The 18,141-nt window shown below is 51.9% G+C and overlaps 1 protein-coding gene across 5 annotated transcripts in view; it reads left to right on the forward strand.

Annotated features, from left to right (window-relative positions):
* The window catches only part of HIPK2 (homeodomain interacting protein kinase 2), a 201,281-nt gene that overhangs the window by 130,052 nt on the left and 53,088 nt on the right, over positions 1-18,141 (forward strand). For all 5 annotated transcript variants that reach the window (XM_021078551.1, XM_021078552.1, XM_021078554.1 and 2 more), the window contains 4 exons: positions 11,931-12,054; positions 12,335-12,454; positions 13,942-14,028; positions 16,593-16,777. In XM_021078551.1, coding sequence (XP_020934210.1) covers positions 11,931-12,054; positions 12,335-12,454; positions 13,942-14,028; positions 16,593-16,777 — 516 coding nt within the window. The remainder of the gene's footprint in view (positions 1-11,930; positions 12,055-12,334; positions 12,455-13,941; positions 14,029-16,592; positions 16,778-18,141) is intronic.

The raw sequence follows: 18,141 nt of genomic DNA on the forward strand, positions 1-18,141 counted from the left end.
ACTTCCTGAGCGAGGCCAGGGATCGAACCTGCAAGCTCATGGATCCTAATTGGGTTGGTAACCACTGAGCCACAACGGGAACTCCAAACCAGCTTTGTTTTTTGCTCCTTCATCCAAACACAAGGAAGCAAACTTGAGCTTTTTTTGGTTTGTTTTTTTCCAGTGCCTTTCCCAAAAGTTGGATATTGGAAGGTTTTCCCTAAATGAGTTGCCCTTGGCTAGAGACCTGGGATTTATGCCCATTTTGTTTGGCAAAACTCTCCCCATTCTAACTCCTGCCGGAACACCAACCAGCCACCTCCCGTCCCTACCGGGACAGGTCCTGACAGACCGACCATGGGTATGTCTCTGCAGTGTTTCCTGCTGGAGAATTGGGTGAAGGATGTCTCCTCGCTCCTGTGCTGCTCATCTGATCTCTGGGCAAAGCCAGAACCGTGTGCCCTTCCCTGGGGAGCAAAGCCAGCCTCGTCCCCCTGGCTCCTCTTCCCCCACTCACACCTGCCGCCCGTGGAGGCAGGACATACTGCATTTCGTGGGCCAGAACCTACTCCCTCGGCCAGGATGGCCCCTGGCTTTAGTTGAAAGCTTGCTTAGGTAGCGTATTAACTTTGTGGGCCCCTCTTTCTCTGTAATTCTCTACCAACAGTGCAGTACAGGGCAGAGGCCTCTGAGGAGGGTACAGGAATATCCCCGTGGCTGCAGGGGAAATTCATCCTCCCACGCATGTTTGGCGTCTTTACTCAGTGGCTTCTTTTCCCACCTCGGGCTTCGGCTCCTGCTCTCTCGATTGGTGGTTCTCCACTCAGTGACACCGACTGCATCTCCTGCTCAAAGAGGGAGCAGGTTTCTGTTTTCAGGCCCTGTCTTGCTTACCCCTATCCATCAGCCATGGAGAATGCCTCCTGGAGTCCCCACTGAGAACCTGACTGATATCCAGGAGGAGGCAAGTTTGATCCCTGGCCTTGTTCAGAGGGTTAAGGATCCAGCGTTGCCACAAGGTGTGATATAGGTCACAGATGCGACTCGAATCCCGAATTGCTGGGGCTGTGGTGTAGGCTGGCAGCTGCACCTCTGATTTGACCCCCAGCCTGGGAACTCCCATGTGCCACCCTAAAAAGAATAAAAATAAATAAGAACACCTCCTGATTTAGCCCCGCGAGCCCCTGGGATCAGCTGATGCTGTGGGGAAGGGAAATTGCCCAAGGGTGGGCCTTGTCACTGGCTGAGCGCTGGTCTCCAGGCTCATGCTGGCCCTGTCCTTCCCGGGGCAGGTGTTTGAGTGCCCTCTGTGGGCCTGTCGAAGCCAAGTGTTAACCAGTGTCCGTTTTACCCTGACAGCGATAGTGTGCACACACGTACTCTTACCTTCTTAATGAGGTAGAGGGGGAGCCTTGAATTAACACACTCAGGTGTGCCAGAGGCCCGTCCTTCTTCCCGGCCTGACATCCCACTTTCACTCCACTGGGGGTGACATATCACCACCCGGAATAAAGTGGAGGGGCTGCCTCTGCGCTTGGTCCCCAGGAATTGAAATTCCCGATTCCCTCCCAGCGCAGAGAAAAGGGGCGTGGTCTCAGGAAGCAAAGGGTAACAGCAGGTGACAGTGTGACTCCGGCTAGGCCTTCTCGGTACCACGAGGCTTCCTGGGGAAGGTCCAAAGGCAGTTTCGGGAGTTCCCTGGTGGCCTAGCAGTCAAGGATCCGGTGTTGTCACTGCCGGGGCGCGGGTACAATCCCTGGCCCAGAACTTTCACATGCTGCAGGCGCAGCCAAAAAATGAAAGAAATAAATAATAAATAACTACACAGTTTCAGTCCTGAGACTAACAGCAAAGCAGAGGAGGCAGTGAACCAGCTAAAGTCATTCCTGCAGCCCCAGGCCTTCGGGCTGAGCCCCTGCGTGCATGCTGGGACTCTGGTCCAGCAGAGCCTATCAGGGGCATGGGGTCCGCACCAGGGCACACACACCCCTGGACAGGCCACCTGTCACCACCACGTGCGAGGAGTGGACTGTGTGTGGGCGGGGCTTCACCCGACGTGTAGGGACACTGGGCCTTGCTCTCTGACAGGTCACGGAGCTATATGTTTTTGCTTTATGCACTTCTGTGTGTGTATGTGTGTTGTTAACCTTCATAATCAATTTTTTTTCAACTTTATAAAAGAACCTGGAGAAGTGCAGGTGTTAAAAGAATCTCTAGATACAGATACACACAAAAACCTGAGAGTCTGTTTCCCTCGCTGACAGGTGCTTCCCCAAACATTTACTGAGTATGTCCTTTGGCAAAAAGTACACACGTAAAAAACCTGATAGTACTATAGTCCCATGGGGTGTTGGAAAGCAAGACCAGACTTTGTCCAGCCACCCTTGGCTGGTAAAACCCCAATAACCAGACTGGAAGGTACAGGGCCACCCAGCTTGGGACAGGCCAAGTGACCCAGTGTGGCAGTGCGTGTCAAGAAGATAAGAAATTACAGGGCAGTGTGCATATCTTTGAAATGACCCACAATGGGTCATTTCAAGTTCCTTCTTCCTGGCAACATTTCTTATTGATATTTACAAGGAACCAGACATCTGGGAACTGGTTTCCTGTTTACGCCAACGTTATTAGAAGCCTTTGGAAATTATAGTCATTGGAGTTCTAGATCCAGCCGTTTCCTCTGGTGTATAAGCCAGAAGGTAAGATTTTGGTGCTGTGCTTTGCAGAGCTGAAGCAGGGTCAACACAGGGGTTGGGGAAAGGGATGGAGAGATACTTACAATTTAGTGCACGCCAGGAAAGTCTTATTCAGAGCCAAGGTGTTCACTGCCAATACAAATCCAACAAACGTCCGCTCTGATTCTAACATTATGCTGCAGATGGTCGGCTGAATCAAGGAAGCTCGCTTCCTTTGGAAAACAGCCCAAGGGGGGCATCAGAATGACATCAACCTCGTGACCAAATTCTGATGGTGTGTGATGAGCTTTCCATGTGGATGTGATGCTTCGTTCTGAAGTCTTGAGCGTTTCTATTGGTAGAGCTGGAGATACTCAGTTACAGCAGAATCACCGGGGAGGGTCGTGCATCCCCATCAGCACACAGCTTCATGGACATCAGTAGGGGCCCTCAGGTGTCGAACTTCTGAAGCTGCGTCTCTTTGTCTTTGTCCTCATCTCCCAGCACCTAAGACAGAGCTGTTCCTTGCATTTCTCATATTCACCAAGGAAGCTGTGTCTTTTTCAAAACCCAATCCTAGGTTGACTTTGATTAGCCAGACCTTGATTGCTCTGTGGTCTCCACTAGGACCCTTCTGAGTCCCCCAGACATGGTGTGAACCCATCTTCTTAGGGATGCTGCCGGTGAAGCCCTCCACCACTCACCCCTCCACCACTCCACCCTCAGGCTGCCTTCTGTGCAGATCCTTTGGGCTTTAAGGTCCAGCTTCTCTCGAGAAGCCTCCCCCTGGCCCTCAGATTTCCGCCCTTTTTAGGGCTCTGTGTTGCTTTGATGTCATCCTTTGCCTCCCGTTCCCGGTCACCAGCGCAGGTAGTGGCTCCGAGCACATGTCAGCATTTCCAAGACTCCTTATTTTTGCGGTGGAAACTTGAGATTTAACAACCTATCTGAAATACAATTTTACATTTTGATCGCTTCTGCCCCAGCCATACCGAGTTACTTTCAATCTACATATATTTGCGGGAACGGGCTTTTTCACTGCAGTCCAATTCGAGTACACCTTATAATATCAGTGATTATTAAATACCATGGACTAACAGAGTGTCTTGCTTCCAAGGAGTTCAAACTGCTTTATAGTTCTGCTGACCATCATTTATCTTCATAAGCTGCTGTAGAGACAAGGCGGGGGAGGGGGCGGCGGGGGGGAAACAAGATTCATAATCAGATTTTATAGATGGTGAAATAAAAACTCGGAGAAATTGAGTAACATCTTTCCAGAAATGCACGGTTCTTCCTGTGTTCTCTGATTAATGTTGCAGATTTATTGCCCAAGTTGGGAGTGGCTGTGAACCTTGCACTTGTTTTATTAGCGTGCTGTGCGCATGATGGCGACATGGACTTGGCCGGGGAGGCTGGGCGAGGAAGAGCTTGTACCACGAAAGGGAACGCAGGGTTAGGGCAGTGCACCCCGCTAGGAGGAAGTGGGGGGTTGCAGGTGGGTGGCTTTCCTTCTAAAATGAAATGAGAGGTACTTAGTTGTTGATGAAATTAATCTTTGTACTTTTTCATATAAGTAAGTGAACCAAAAATGTTTAATGTGTATGCTTTCATAGATTTAAACAGAGTTCTGCTCATGTTTCAGCTTAGGAGGAAGAAAACAGGCCTTAAAAGGGATGCCTTGAAGTTCCCGTTGTGGCTCAGGGTAACGAACCTGACTAGTATCCATGAGGATGCAGGTTCGAGCCCTGGTCTTGCTCAGTGGGTTAAGGATCCAGCATTGCTGTGAGCTGTGGTATAGGTGGCAGGCGTGGCTCAGATCCCTAGTTGCTGTGGCTGTGGTGTAGGCCAGCAGCTGCAGCTCCAATTCGACCCCTAGCCTGGGAACGTCCATATGCCACAGGTGCAGCCCTAAAAAGAAAACAAACAAACAAAAAAGATGCCCTTTATTTACTTGCTGTCACATGGCCTTAGCTATGTTATAGATAAGTGGCTTCATCTCTGCTGATTGCCAGGCCCCCTGCTTCCTGTGACGCTCTGTCTCATCGCATCCTCCCGCCAGCACCAGGAAGTCGGTGTACAGCCACAGCTGGATTCTGCCTGTGAACACGGGGCTCCTGAGTGTTTCCACTTACCTTGGTGGGGGAGTTGTCCACGCTTCTGTTGGGGGTCATTCCCACAGAGGGTCACAGGGTCTGGACGTGGTCTGCGAGTGCCCTGTCAGCCATGTGCACAGCCGGAGGGAGAGCCCGTGCAGGGAAACAGCGAAGCTTCATCCCTGGTGTGTTGAAGATGAGGGCAGTTTATTCTCTTTCTAGAGGAAAATAGAGCTTTCGTGTCTTGCTGTGGGAATGTTGGGCAGGAACAGTCTCTCTCTTTCTTAGGTGCAAATTTTGTCTGACACTTCATATATGTTTAAAGTATTCGATGTCCCAAAATAGCGCTGAGGAGCCTCTGTAAGATGATTCCGTGGGGTGGCGAGTGACGCATGAGTCACCGACGGGACCTGGGCCATTCTGAGCCCGGGAGGAAAGACCATTTCCCAAGCCAGCCGTCCTGCCTATTGTGGAGCAGAACTGAGAATAGAAACGGCTCCTGTACAAGAAACCGGAATGTGATTTTTTTTTTTTTTTAAGCACATAAACTTTGAAACAGAAAGGCCAAGTCGTCTGCCTCTTGTCATAAGAGGTGTTGCCAGCGAGATGGTGCCGGCATCGGGGAAAACTGGCACCTGCTGAGGGTGTGGGGTTGAAACAGAGAGATGCTTTCCTTCTGCAGATGGATGGTGAGCACCTACCGTGCCCCTGGCGCTGGAGATACAGCAGTGGCGGGGAGGATAAGAGGGAGCGACAGGGGAGGACACGCACTCTCCCAGGCCTGTGCCTGGAGGCCACCCCACCTGTCCACTTCCCAAGACTCAGCTCAGACTTCTCCTGGGGAGCCCTGCCTCCTCCTTTTCCTCCCCTCCCCGCAGTGCTGGGTGCCTGCAGCGTGTTGGCTGTAGGCTTGCTTGTCGCCTCTGACTAGACCGTGCACTCCTGGAGGGGCCGTAGGGTCTGGTTTATTTTTCCGTCTTCGGCACCAAGCACGGTTCCTGGCGCGCAGTAGGCGCTTCAATGGCAGTCGAATTGTTCCACTGAATTCTGGCTTAGAATAAACATTGGTAAGAATGGTTTCTTCTTCACTAAAGAGTAAATGTGCCTTAGCAACTAGGAAATGTGCTTCAGGTGTGCTGAACAAACAGACAAAAAAAACAAACAGATTTTAGACTTGACTTTGGACTTCCGGGAGCTCAGACAGAGCCTTATGGGCCAGCGGAACCGGGCTCACTGAGGGAGGGGCCAGATAGAGTCGTGCCTTCCTCACCTGAGGGCTTGTGGCCTGGGTGTTGAGCAGATTTTTATGCAGTCCGCTGTGTGCCAGAATGAGGATCAGAACACACGAGACACAGCCCCTGCCCTTCAGAAGGTTTAGTAGAGGGCAGATTCCCAAACGTGTGTACAGCAGTAGCTGGTCAGTTCATATTTATTGGTCCGGTTCAGCGATGTGTGTCTATCTCCATTGCCCGGTCTGCCAGCACAGAGAAGGTGGCCGGGGTGTTATTTGAGTCGGCCGGGGGCGGGGAGCAAGCTGTATCGGAAACGTGATCAGCGTGTCATGCGTGCAGAGAAAAGGACACATCCTTTGAAACGAGGGAGAGTTTCAGGGTAGATTGGAAAAGACGGAGACCAAAGGCAGGAGACCAGTAGGGGGTTACAGCAGAGGCCTGGATGGAAGAGGGCTCCATCAGGCTAGTAGCCCTGGGAGCTGAGTGGCTAATGGCTTCAAGAGAGTTAAGAGGTGATGACCCTGTGTTATCCTTCAGCCTCTTCAGCCCCCTGCTGCCTTTGGTGGCTTTTTTGCTGTTCTTTTGTGAACCACCCATAGGCAGATACCTCCCACCCTCGGTCCCTGCCGTGGGCGGGGCTGCTCTCGGGTGGGCGGGGCTGTAGGCCAGGCCCACCTCCAGGCCTCCACCCTTGCAGGGGCCTGACCCCCTCCCCCAGGCTTCCATTCCTTCGTGAGGATTTGCCCCGTCCACTCTCCTTTGTTTGCGCTGCCTTAGGACTTTCCACCTGCATCACATATTTTAGCACTTTTTTACATTTAATAAAGGTTTATTCCATCAGCAAATCCTCATGGATTGAGTGGCTGGCTGCTAAATGCCAGCCGCGGTGCTGCGTTCCTGGACTTAGCAGGGGAGCCAGACAGTGAGCAGGTTATTGGGAAGGTGCTGTAAAGTGACATTTCCGGCCCTGTGGATGGAGACGCACTGGTATCAGGGGATGCCTGTCTGTGGCGGTGACAAGGAAGCTGAGGTTTGAGGGGCGGGAAGGGGGCGGCCACCTGAGAGCGAGCGGAGGGAGCTTTGGAGGCAGAAGCAGCAGCACCTCATGAAAGCTCTGGGTCCAGACGTCACTTAGGCCTTAGCGCCTGAGAGGAAGCTGGCTGGGCTGCCTCTTACTGAACCGGGAGAGTGGAGTGGAATGACAGCGCCCCGCTGGGCAGGGCCTGGCCACGGAGGTCCCCGTGGGCCAGGAGGGGATTCAGTGTGTCGGGGAGCCCCTGAAGGGCCTCAAGCAAGGGATGTGTAGTCCTTCTGAACAGCAGAGAGTGGACCGAAGGAAGGGGTGACAAGGGGTAAAGACCGGACAGGAGCGCCAGGCGAGAAGGGTGACCGGGACCAGAGCGTTGGCAGCAGAAGTAGAGAGTCAGGGGCCACTTTGAGATATTTTTCAGAGCTGCAATATTGCTGAGTTGGGTGGTGAGCTTGGAGGGGGAGAGAGAGATCATTCCCAGGTTTCCAACATGAATAACGGGACGGGCGTGGGGGATGGGCGGGCATTCCACTTAGCGCAACAAGGAAGACAAAAGGAGGAATTATTGTGGGTGGGGGTGGAGCAGAGAGAGGACGTCTGTCCCAAGTTTGAGATGCTGTGGGGCATTCCAGTGGAGAGGCAGGCCACCAGAACATAAAGCTAGAGCTGAGAAAGTCCAAGATGGAGACAGACATTTGGAAATTCACGTGGATTTAAGCCTGTAGGAATGGGAGTTCCCATTGTAGTGCAGCAGAAGTGAATCAGACTAGTATCCATGAGGACACAGGTTCAATCCTTGGCCTCGATCAGTGGGCTAAGGATCCGGCATTACCATAAGCTATGGTGTAGGTCAAAGACTCGGCTTGGATCCTGCACTGTTGTGGCTGTGGTGTAGGCTGGCAGCTGCAGCTCTGATTCCCTAGCCTGAGTACTCTGTATGCCAAGGGTGTGGCCCTAAAAAGCAAAAAAAAAAAAAAGAAAAGGTAAATCTGTAGGAATGGCTACAGTGACGGTATCTGTTTCCTAGCACTGTGGAGACAGTGCGTGACTCGGAATAACAGATATTTATTCTCTCCAGTTCTGAAAGCTAGAAGTCCGAAATCAAGGTGTCAGCAGGGCCAGCTCCCTCCAAAGCCTCTGGGGGAGGATCCTTCCTTGACTTTTCTAGCCTTGGGCTTGTGGCAGTGTCACTCCAGTCTCTGCCCCAATCTTTGCATGGCCGTCTTTCCTCTGCATCTGTGTCCACACGTCCCTCTTCGTCTAAGGACACAAGTCATATTGGACCCACCAAGAATCCGCCCTGCTCCAGGGTGGCCTCATCTCAACTAATTACATCTGCAATAACTCGATTCCCAAGTAAGAACACACTTCAAGGTACGGAGGGTACAGTTCCACCCACAACCATTACGGAGAAGAGCAGTAGAGAAAGGGAGGGATGCTGGGGCTTCGCCATCCTGTCGCCGTTGGATAGAGGAGGACAAGCCAGCGAAGGAACAGACAAGCCGCAGGCAGAGGGGCAGGACAGACATGGGAGCACGTGGTATCGTGAAAACCAAGACCATGGCTTCACAGGGGGACGAAAGGTCACCTGCGTGCAGGAAGAAATGTGGTTCTCAGGTTCCAGGGCTGAGCAGCTGACCAGTGGACATGACAGGGTCACTGCCAACAAGGACACTTGAGTGGTCGTAAGGTCTCAGGGCCCTTGCGTCGGGGGGGGGGGGCGGGGGGGTCCAGCCAGAGGAGGAAGAGGAGATGCGGGAGACACAGCGGTGAAAGCTGCGGGAGAGGAGGACTCCAGAGATTGAGCTTTGGAAGGAGAACAGAGAAAGGCGGCAACAGCTGCTAGGAGCTGAGGGATTAGGGAAGGTCGGATCGGGTTTGGTTGTGTTTCGTCCTTGCATCCTGCTTCATTTGTTTACATGGGAGATGCTGGAGCACGTGCGTGTGCTTGGAGAGTTTTCCTATGTGTGTATGTGCACGGTGTGCATTTTGTATGTGTCTTCAGTTGTCACTTGTGCTTCCCAGCCTCGGGACAGGGCTGCGCCGTCTGTTTCTTTTGTCCCCCCACCATCCCGCCTGACGCTTGAGCGTTCGTTCACCATGGTCACGGCAAGAATAATACCCTGCTGTACGTAGCACGGTACCGTGAACAGGTGCCCTTTCATTTTCTGGCGGAAAATGGCCTGAAAGCAATTTTCACAGGCCCCGTGCGTGTGATGCGAGTGGGCAAAAGCCACATCTAGTGTTTTTTTAACCAAAGAACATCACTCAGGTGAGCTTTGCATGACACTCTTACTGGTTGGATTCTGCTGTGCAGCTCATCAGGGAACAGAATCCAGGAAATGGGTTTCCAGGGGTTTTCAGAGGTTCCCGGTGGCCAGCCTAGGGGCTTAAGAACCAGTTGATTAACCTGGTAGGAAGGGCAGCCCCATGGTCAAGTTCAGACATGTCCCCAAGGAACCAAACCAGCCTGTTCCTAAGACCCGATCTGGTGAACGGAGGGTCCAGGCTGTGAAGGGACAAGTCACAGGAATGGGGGATAGAGGTGCTGAGATGCTTGATGCTGAGCCAGCAGCAGCAGCCACCACGGGAGGGGCTTCTCGGGACCAGACCAGGATCCCTCTTCCAGGAAGAGGCCTGAGTCTGCATGTGACAGGAAGGAGGAGGACACACCTGAGTCTAGAACAGCAACAGCAGAAAGAAAAGCAGGTTCTGGGAGTTCCCGTCATGGCTCAGCGGTTAACAAACCTGACTATCTGTGAGGCCTCGGGTTCGATCCCTGGCCTGGCTCAGTGGGTTAAGGATCCGGTGTTGCCCTGAGCTATGGTTGTAGGTCACAGACGTGGCTCAGATCCCGAGTTGCTGTGGCTGTGGTGTAGGCCAGCAGCTACAGCTCTGATTCTACCCCTATTCCTGGGAACCTCCATATGCAGCGGGTGCGGCCCTAAAAAGACAAAAAAAGAAAAAAAAAAAAAGAAAGAAAAAGAAAAGCAGGTTCTGACACACGTGGAATAAAAGCATGTTGTTTGCCCTGTAATGGTCTTTTCGGATATTCTTTTCTTTTCTAAAAGATATAGGGTGTTTTTTGGTTTTTGCTTTTTTTTAATAAACCAAAACCACCTCTGAGGAGATTGCACTGCTAGAGGTAACCGGCAATAATCTGTCAGTCACACACAATGATCAGCTGCAGCTCCAACTCAACCCCTAGCCCGGAACATCCATGTGCCTCCAGTGAGGTCCTAAAAAGACAAAAAAATAAAAATAAAAATACCACTGCAGCACCCCCCAGAGCAGTGCCAGAGGGCAAAAGCCAGCTCCCACCTTCTCACAAACCCTCCGCCACGAGGCTTGGAGGAGACAAAGACCAAAGATGGGCCAGATGCCAGGCAGAACACTGGCAACGGAAGATGCCCCACAGCGGGGGGACGGCGACAGGGAAGACCCATTAAACAGCCCTGAGGCCACTCGCACCCCACCTTCTGCAGCACCTCGGAAGCCTGGGAAGACCCAGCCCTGGGCTTCAGGACAAGTGCTCGCTGCCCAGAACGTGACTGTGGTTCCCTAGAAGCACCCGGCAGCTGTGCTGACGCTCCAGCTCCAAGTGGAGAAACGCCTTTTTACATCGGAAAAATCAGAAGACTTTGAAACAAGACATTCTGGCATCCTGGCGGATGGATGGGGGTGTGGGGTTTGTCTTGTTTTTTTCAATACCACTCTGCAGAGAAAAAAAGATGGGCAGCGAGAGCCAATTTAAAGCAGCAGCTGGGGTGATGCTTTGGAAGCAGGGGGAACTTCAGCTAAGAGCCCCAAGCCCTTCCGTCCCTCCTCGTATGCTAGATGAGCCAAGATAACCCAGATGGAGAAAAGTCCCCCGGCTCCCTGCACCCCCACTCCAGGCCGCTGAAAGGGTAGGAGAATAGTTTCTTCCTGCATCGCTGAATCAAGGAGGCAGTTCATAGAGAAAACCGGAGTGGGGCCGGTGCGTTTCTGTATCAGCAGAGTGCTTCGAGCCTCATTTTTTTAAAAAGCATTTACTGCATCCCTAGCCCTGCTCGGTGGGTTAAGAATCTGGTGTTGCCTCGACCTTTGAAGCGTGGTTTTCTCCAAAATGTAACCCTAGCTAATCATGACCAGTTCCTAGAAAAGGAGAACTCTGTGACCTCCGGTTTTGATTACCAACCACATGCGACATTTTCCCTTTGAGTTTAGGTGATTTCCTTCAGAAATTCCAGCATGTAACCTGGTTTATCATGTGAAGGAACAGAATTTCTATGGTTGGGAAAGAGCTTAGCATGGAATTCTGACTGATACCCAAAGTATGTGTCAGGAATAGGGTTCTGTCATTGTAATAGAGACCTTTTTAGGTTGACTTCTTAGAAGCTCCTAAAAAAAATAGTATTTCCTTGGGAAAGGGCGATGCAAATTCCTAAGGGAGGGTTTGTTGGCATGACCGGTTATTGGCTTTAATTCTCTTCTGGCGGAGGACGCTTGTTTTATGTATTATTGAAAATCGAATACCTGTCCTTCAGAATTCCTTTCCAAAAACGAGGCATTGTCTAGAGATTGGTTCCCAGGTTTTCAGCTACAAAAGAGAACTGCGCTCCATGAAGTGGTATTCGCTCACCTGGCTGGCATGTCATGGTGATGAGATCAAGAGATGTGGTTCCCTCTGGGTCTGTTCTAGAGCCACAGACCAACCCTTTATCTCAGCCAACCATCCAGCCAGGCTCCCTGCTGTTGGGAGGACCAGGCCAAAGGATGCAGGGACTGTGGCAACCCGGCGTGAGAATGACAGGCCCTCGAAGGGGTCAGGCGTGGTACCCCAGGCTTGAAAGCTTGGATTTTCTGTGGAATTCCCATACACATAGCTGCCCACATTTCCGCATCGCTCATGATTTTTTTTTTTTCCATTCTTCCTTTTCAGGGCCCCTGAGATCATCCTTGGTTTACCATTTTGTGAGGCAATTGATATGTGGTCCCTGGGCTGTGTCATAGCGGAGCTGTTCCTGGGCTGGCCGCTGTATCCAGGGGCTTCAGAGTACGATCAGGTGGGTCCACACGGCACCGGTATTGGCGCAGGCCCTGTCCACATCAGCACCTCGCTCCCGACCTGGCGGATGGATGGGAGTGTGGGGTATTTTCCCGTCTCCCCAGCCTTGCAGCCCTTCGCCTTGCTTCCCTTTATCCGCCTTTCTTTTCCCTTTTCCTCTGATGGCTCCTCTCCATCCTTAGAAAAGTGTCATTTTTCTCAGAGGCACTAGAGCCATTCGTCCACCCCGTGTGTGGTGACAGGAAAAGCCCTGACTTCATTCTCCTCTTTTCTTGCAGATTCGGTATATTTCACAAACACAGGGTTTGCCAGCAGAATATTTATTAAGCGCAGGGACAAAGACAACTCGGTTTTTCAACCGTGACACCGACTCGCCCTATCCTTTGTGGCGGCTGAAGGTAGGTAGGAGACTCTCCCTTGGATTCGGCCACGGGGCGGATGCATTCGAATGCTCAGGAGCCCCGCTTGGCCGGCCCTGCTGCCTTTGGCCTTCTGCCTCTGAGGGCGCACCTCCCAAGATCTGGTGGGTTCCGAGCCGGAAACATGAACCATCCCCTCGCCCTGAAGGAGCTGCCAGTCCAGAGGGAGGCCGAACCCGTGCAGCCAGCCCAGCCCCCTTCCCGTGACCCGCGTCCTGTTCCCAGCAGGAGCGCAGGAGGGTGGGAGCCCGGAGGAGGGCGCCTTTAACCCGAGGTGACAGAGGGTCAGGAGGAGCCTTGGAGGGGGCCCTAAAGGATGAAGAGGGCCTTCCAGGCAGAGGAAACAGCCTTAGCTGCATCTGAAGGCTCCCGGGAGGGGGTCCCCCAGCGGGCAGGTGGTGTGGCCGCCCCATTGCACACCGTAAACCCCGTGGTTTGACTCTAACGGAAACATTTTTTGCTTTCACTTTGATCTGTGCCTCGTAATTAAAATTAACTTTTTTTTTTTCCTGGGAAGGAGAAAATAATGCAGATCTTAAGGGTGTTTTATATTCATTTTAGGTGCTTCCTTTTTTTGCAAGGATGTGGGTGGGTGGTTTTTTTGTTTTGTTTTTTTGTTTTGTTTTGTTTTTTTGACTGAAACCACAGCCAAACTATAATACATTTAAAGATAATATGTAGCCAGTGGTTGCAAAAGAGTTAGGAAAAGAGATTCAAAAGCTAAGCAAGCATCTTAGACTGTTGACCGGAGGCTGGCCTTTGGCATCTGTGAGGGTGAGTTTGATAAATTAAATTTAAAAATCAAACCATGCAGAAAAGGGCTTCTGCTCTTCCACCTGTGGAATCTGACCTTATCCCTTGAACTTGGGGAAGAAAGTCAGCTTAGCGGGGATATGGCATATCTTGCTCATCTGGGGACCCTCCAGACCAGACTCAGAGCTGTTCACGGGAAGGAAAGAAGAAGGATGAGTGAGTTAGTGTGGAGCACAACGAGAGAAAGTAAGTAGGATGCAGGAGTTCCCGTCGTGGCTCAGTGGTTAACGAATCCAACTAGGAACCATGAGGTTGCGGGTTCGATCCCTGGCCTTGCTCAGTGGGTTGAGGATCCTGTGTTGCCATGAGCTGTGGTGTAGGTCGCAGATGCGGCTCAGATCTGGCGTTGCTGTGGCTGTGGTGTAGGCCAGCAGCTACAGCTCCGATTCGACCCCTAGCCTGGGAACCTCCATGTGCCGCGGGGAAGGCCCTAGAAAAAGGCAAAAAGACAAAAAAAAAAAAAAAAAAAAAAAAAAAAAGAAAGAAAGAAAAGAAAAGAAAGTAAGTAGGATGCAGGTCACTCAAGTCTCTTCCAAAAGGTGGGCAAGTCTTTTGCTTCTTTCCTGTTGGGAGAGGCAGACGCTGTAGGGTTTGCGCCACTGTGGCTGGGAAATAATTCACCTTATCAATGAGTGTTTGCCTCTCTTGATCAGACACCAGATGACCATGAAGCAGAGACGGGGATTAAGTCAAAAGAAGCAAGGAAGTACATTTTCAACTGTTTAGATGATATGGCCCAGGTAAGCTCCGTGGGTGGCTATGACGTGTTAGCCTCTTACAAACAAGACCTCTGCAAGAGTAAGACAGGATGGCGGGTAGAAATCCACCTTACTCAACCTTAGCGGTTGACCCTGACCTTAAACAGTGGTACCCCAGCCTCAGTCAGAACACCGTTGGGTGTGTGGAACATTTTTAAGACCTTTCACTAGTTCTTTAAAAATAGCTTCAGTCTGTTGGTTTCCCAGCTGTAGAAGAGTACTGGCCAATCTTCCTGACGTTTCCATGAGAAAGATTCACACCCATCTGTACACGTGACTAGTCCCTAGGGCTGCCATGACAAGCTGCCACAAGCCAGGTGACTTAAGACAACAGGCAGTTATTCTCACAGTTCTGGAGGCTCAAAGTTTGAAATCAGAGTGCCAGCAGGGCCATGTTCCCTCCACAGGCTCTGGGAAGAAAGAGCCCTTCTCCTGGCCCCTGGTGGCCCTTGGCAATCCTCAGTGTCCCTTGTCATGTAGCTGCTTTGCCCCTAACTCTTCCTCCTCCTTTATGTGGCCAACAACCCTGTGTTCCTTCTCATCTCCATGTCCAAATCTCCCGTCTTTCTCTCTTTTTCTTTTTAAAGGAAGTTCCCAGGCTAGGGGTCAAATAGGAGCTGCAGCGGCTGGCCTACGCCACAGTCATGCAACGAGAGATCCGAGCCACCTCTGCAACGTACACCACCACTCACAGCGACACTGGATCCTTAACCCACTGATGAGGCCAGGGATCGAACCTGCGTCCTCATGGATCCAAGTTGGGTTCATTGTTGCTGGGAATTTGCCTTTCTTCCTCTTAAAAAGACACCAGTCTTTGGATTTAGGACCCACCCTACTCCAGTGTGACCTGAACTTTTTTTGCATCTGCAGAGACCCTGTTTCCCAGTGAAATCACATTCCCGGGCGCCAGGGATTAGGACTCATGTCTTTTGCAAGAATGCCGTTCAACCCACTGTACTCACTCGCCGTCAGCTCACTGGAGAGACCACAGGCTCTCACCTTTGTGCCCAGAGAAAGTTCTAGAACTTCAACACTTTTTAGGGTAAAACTAGGCTGAAATGAGCACAGCCCAAAGTGAGTTTTTCTTCAAAGCATCAAGAAATAACACTATAGGCCAATAAACACTTAGCACACCTCTTACTGAAGATAAGTGTAACCAAAAAACATGATTCTGGGTAAAGTATACTTGTCAGTTGATTAGAAGCTTAGATTGTCTGAGAAAGCTGAAATTGCTTTCCAGCAATTTCTTGAAAAATATAGAAAACACCATAAAACAAGTTTTTAAAGGCTATCCTAGTGTAGACTTGCTTTTGGTCAAAGAATCCTGTGTTCAGGTATCCTGCTCACCATGGCCAGAGGTTATCCCAGCAAACACAGGGCTTGAATAATTCTGACCCTGATTCAGGAGCTGCAAGAAGACTGTACGTGTGGAAGGGGGCATTTAGGCTCTGGTATCTCCCTCTGAAGGAGAAGTAAATAAACCTTGTGGGGAGTTCCCCTTTGGCTCAGCAGTTTGAGAATCCAGCTAGCATCCATGAGGATGCAGGTTCGACTCCTGGCCTCGCTCAGTGGATTAAGGATCTGGCATTGCTGTGAACTATGGTGTAGGTCTCAGATGCCGCTAGGATCCTGCACTGCTGTGGCTGTGGTCTAGACTGACAGCTGCAGCTCCAATTCAACCCCTAGCCTGGGAACTTCCATATGCCACAAATACGGCCCTAAAAAGCCAAAAAAAAAAAAAAAAGGCAACCAAACGACCTTGAACCTTGCGGCATTCTCTTGAGGTTTATCACTGCAGTGGCCTGGGTTGCTGCTGTGTTGCAGGTTTGATCCCTGGCTGGGAACCTCCATGTGCCTCAGGTGCAGCCAGAATAAAACCTAAACCTTGCACCTTTGTGTGTGTGTGTGTGTGTGTGTGTGTTGTGTGTCCTTTTTTTTTTTTTTTTTTTTTTGCTGGATCCTTTAACTCACTGTGCCTGGCTGGGGTTTGAACCTGTGTCCTGGAGCTACAGAGATGCCTCCAGTCCCACTGTGCCACAGCAGGACCTCCACGTCTTATCTTTTACTGCTTGGTTGTAATTATTGTTGTTTAACTGTGGAAAAATACCTGTATCCTAAACTCGATCATCGAAACCATTTTTAAGCGAACTGCTTAGCGGCATTCAGTGCGTTCGCATTGTCAGGCAGTCCGTCTCCAGATCTCTTGCTCTTGCAGCTCTTTTCAGCGAGGCGTGATGTGTGGCGCCCTCCAGCCTAACTGTTAAAAGCAGGAGCAGGGAGCTCCCGTCACTTCTGTGTACCCGCAGGTGCCAGCGTGGCCCCCTCCCTCCCCGGCGAGTGGCGTCCCTCGTTCTTTCCTGCGGGGAGAGCAGCCGCATCCCCTGGGCAGTGCTCACACCCGGCGGGGCCTCCTCGGGGCCACACAGCCGTCTGGGAATGGGACGGGGTGACGGAGGGGTCGGATGGAGCTGCCAGGCGCGGAATAAGGGGGCTCGGGGGGAGAGAGGCCCGGCGAGGTCTTGGTAACCTGTCCCCACTTGCTGCAGGTGAACATGACCACCGACTTGGAAGGGAGTGACATGTTGGTGGAAAAGGCGGACCGGCGGGAGTTCATCGACCTGTTGAAGAAGATGCTGACCATAGATGCCGACAAGAGAATCACGCCCATTGAGACCCTGAACCACCCCTTCGTCACCATGACGCACTTACTCGATTTTCCCCACAGCACACAGTAGGTATCCCACGCGAGGCTTCTTATACCAGGGGGTGCGGCCAGCTTCCTCTTAAAGCCCCGGAGAGTACACCTCGGGCTTTGCAGCCGAGCAGGGTCTGTCACAAGCCCTCAGCTCCGCCCTTAGAGCTGACAGCAGCTGTAGACGGTACCTACACCCGTGAAGGAGGCTGCGCGCCAGTGAAACAGTAGTTGTAAAAACAGGTGGCGGCCAGATTGGGACACTGGGCCGAAGTTTTCTTGACACCAAAAGAAGAAACAGGGAGTTCCCATTGTGGTGCGGTGGAAACGAACCCGACTAGTAACCATGAGGATGCAGGTTCGATCCCTGGCCCTCTCAGTGGGTCAAGGATCCATTGTTGGCGTCAGCTGCAGTGCAGGTCACCGGCGCCACTCGGATCCCATATGGCTGTGGCTGTGCTGTAGGCCGGCAGCTACAGCTCCACTTAGATCCCTGGCCTGGGAACTCGCATATGCCGCATGTTCTGACCTAAAAAGCAAAAAAAACAAAAAACACAAACAAAAAGAGGCAACAGTGGAGCGTGAAAGGGCTCAGGGCCGGGCGACCAGGTCTGGGTGTCTGGGCACGAAGGAAGATGCTCAGCAGGGCGGTGTCGGTGAAGCAGAGCCGCCTTCACTGCTGGAGGTTACTCCCAGACCTGGTCTGGAGTGGACTCCGTCTGCTTTGGATTTGGGCCTCTCCATTCATCCATCCGCTCATCTGCTGTGCTGCGCGCTGTGCCAGGGGCTGGAGTAGAGGCGGGAGGAGGAGAACAGGTGGAGGCCCTGCCCACTGGAGCTTCTGGTCAGCAGGCGAGAGAAAGGTCCTAAACCAGTGATCCTAAAGGACCCAGGCGGTCGGCAGCGGATGGACGGGGCACGGAGAGCGTGTAGCAAGGGGGCCTCGCCTCGGGGGCAGCGTGGGGAAGCCCCGACTATGTGAGCCCCAAAGGAGAGGGAGGTCCCTGCTGGAACGGCCAGCAGAGCAGAAAGGGTGTCGCCGTGTGGAGGCTCCAACACAGGCAGGAGCAGACCTGAGCGCCAAGGGCAGGCCTTCCGCGTTAGGAGGTCGGTCTTTATCCTCAGAGCGACAGGAAGTCGTGAAAGGATTTATGTGCTCGGGAATGGCTGGGGAGAGTTCGTTTAGCAAAGATCTGTCTGCTGTCTCTCGATCAGGTCAAATGAGCCTAGAAGAAATGCCTTGGAAGTTCTGGGTAACTTAGCGAGAACTGTTTCTTTTCTTTTTTTTTTTTTTTTTGTCTTTTTTTAGGGCTGCACGCTCGGCATATGGAGGTTCCCAGGCTAGGGATGGAATCGGAGCTACAGCTGCTGGCCTAACCACAGCCACAGCAACACAGGATCCA

The sequence above is a fragment of the Sus scrofa genome, chromosome 18 (genome assembly GCF_000003025.6).
Source record: "Sus scrofa isolate TJ Tabasco breed Duroc chromosome 18, Sscrofa11.1, whole genome shotgun sequence".
NCBI classification, from domain to species: Eukaryota; Metazoa; Chordata; class Mammalia; order Artiodactyla; family Suidae; genus Sus; species Sus scrofa.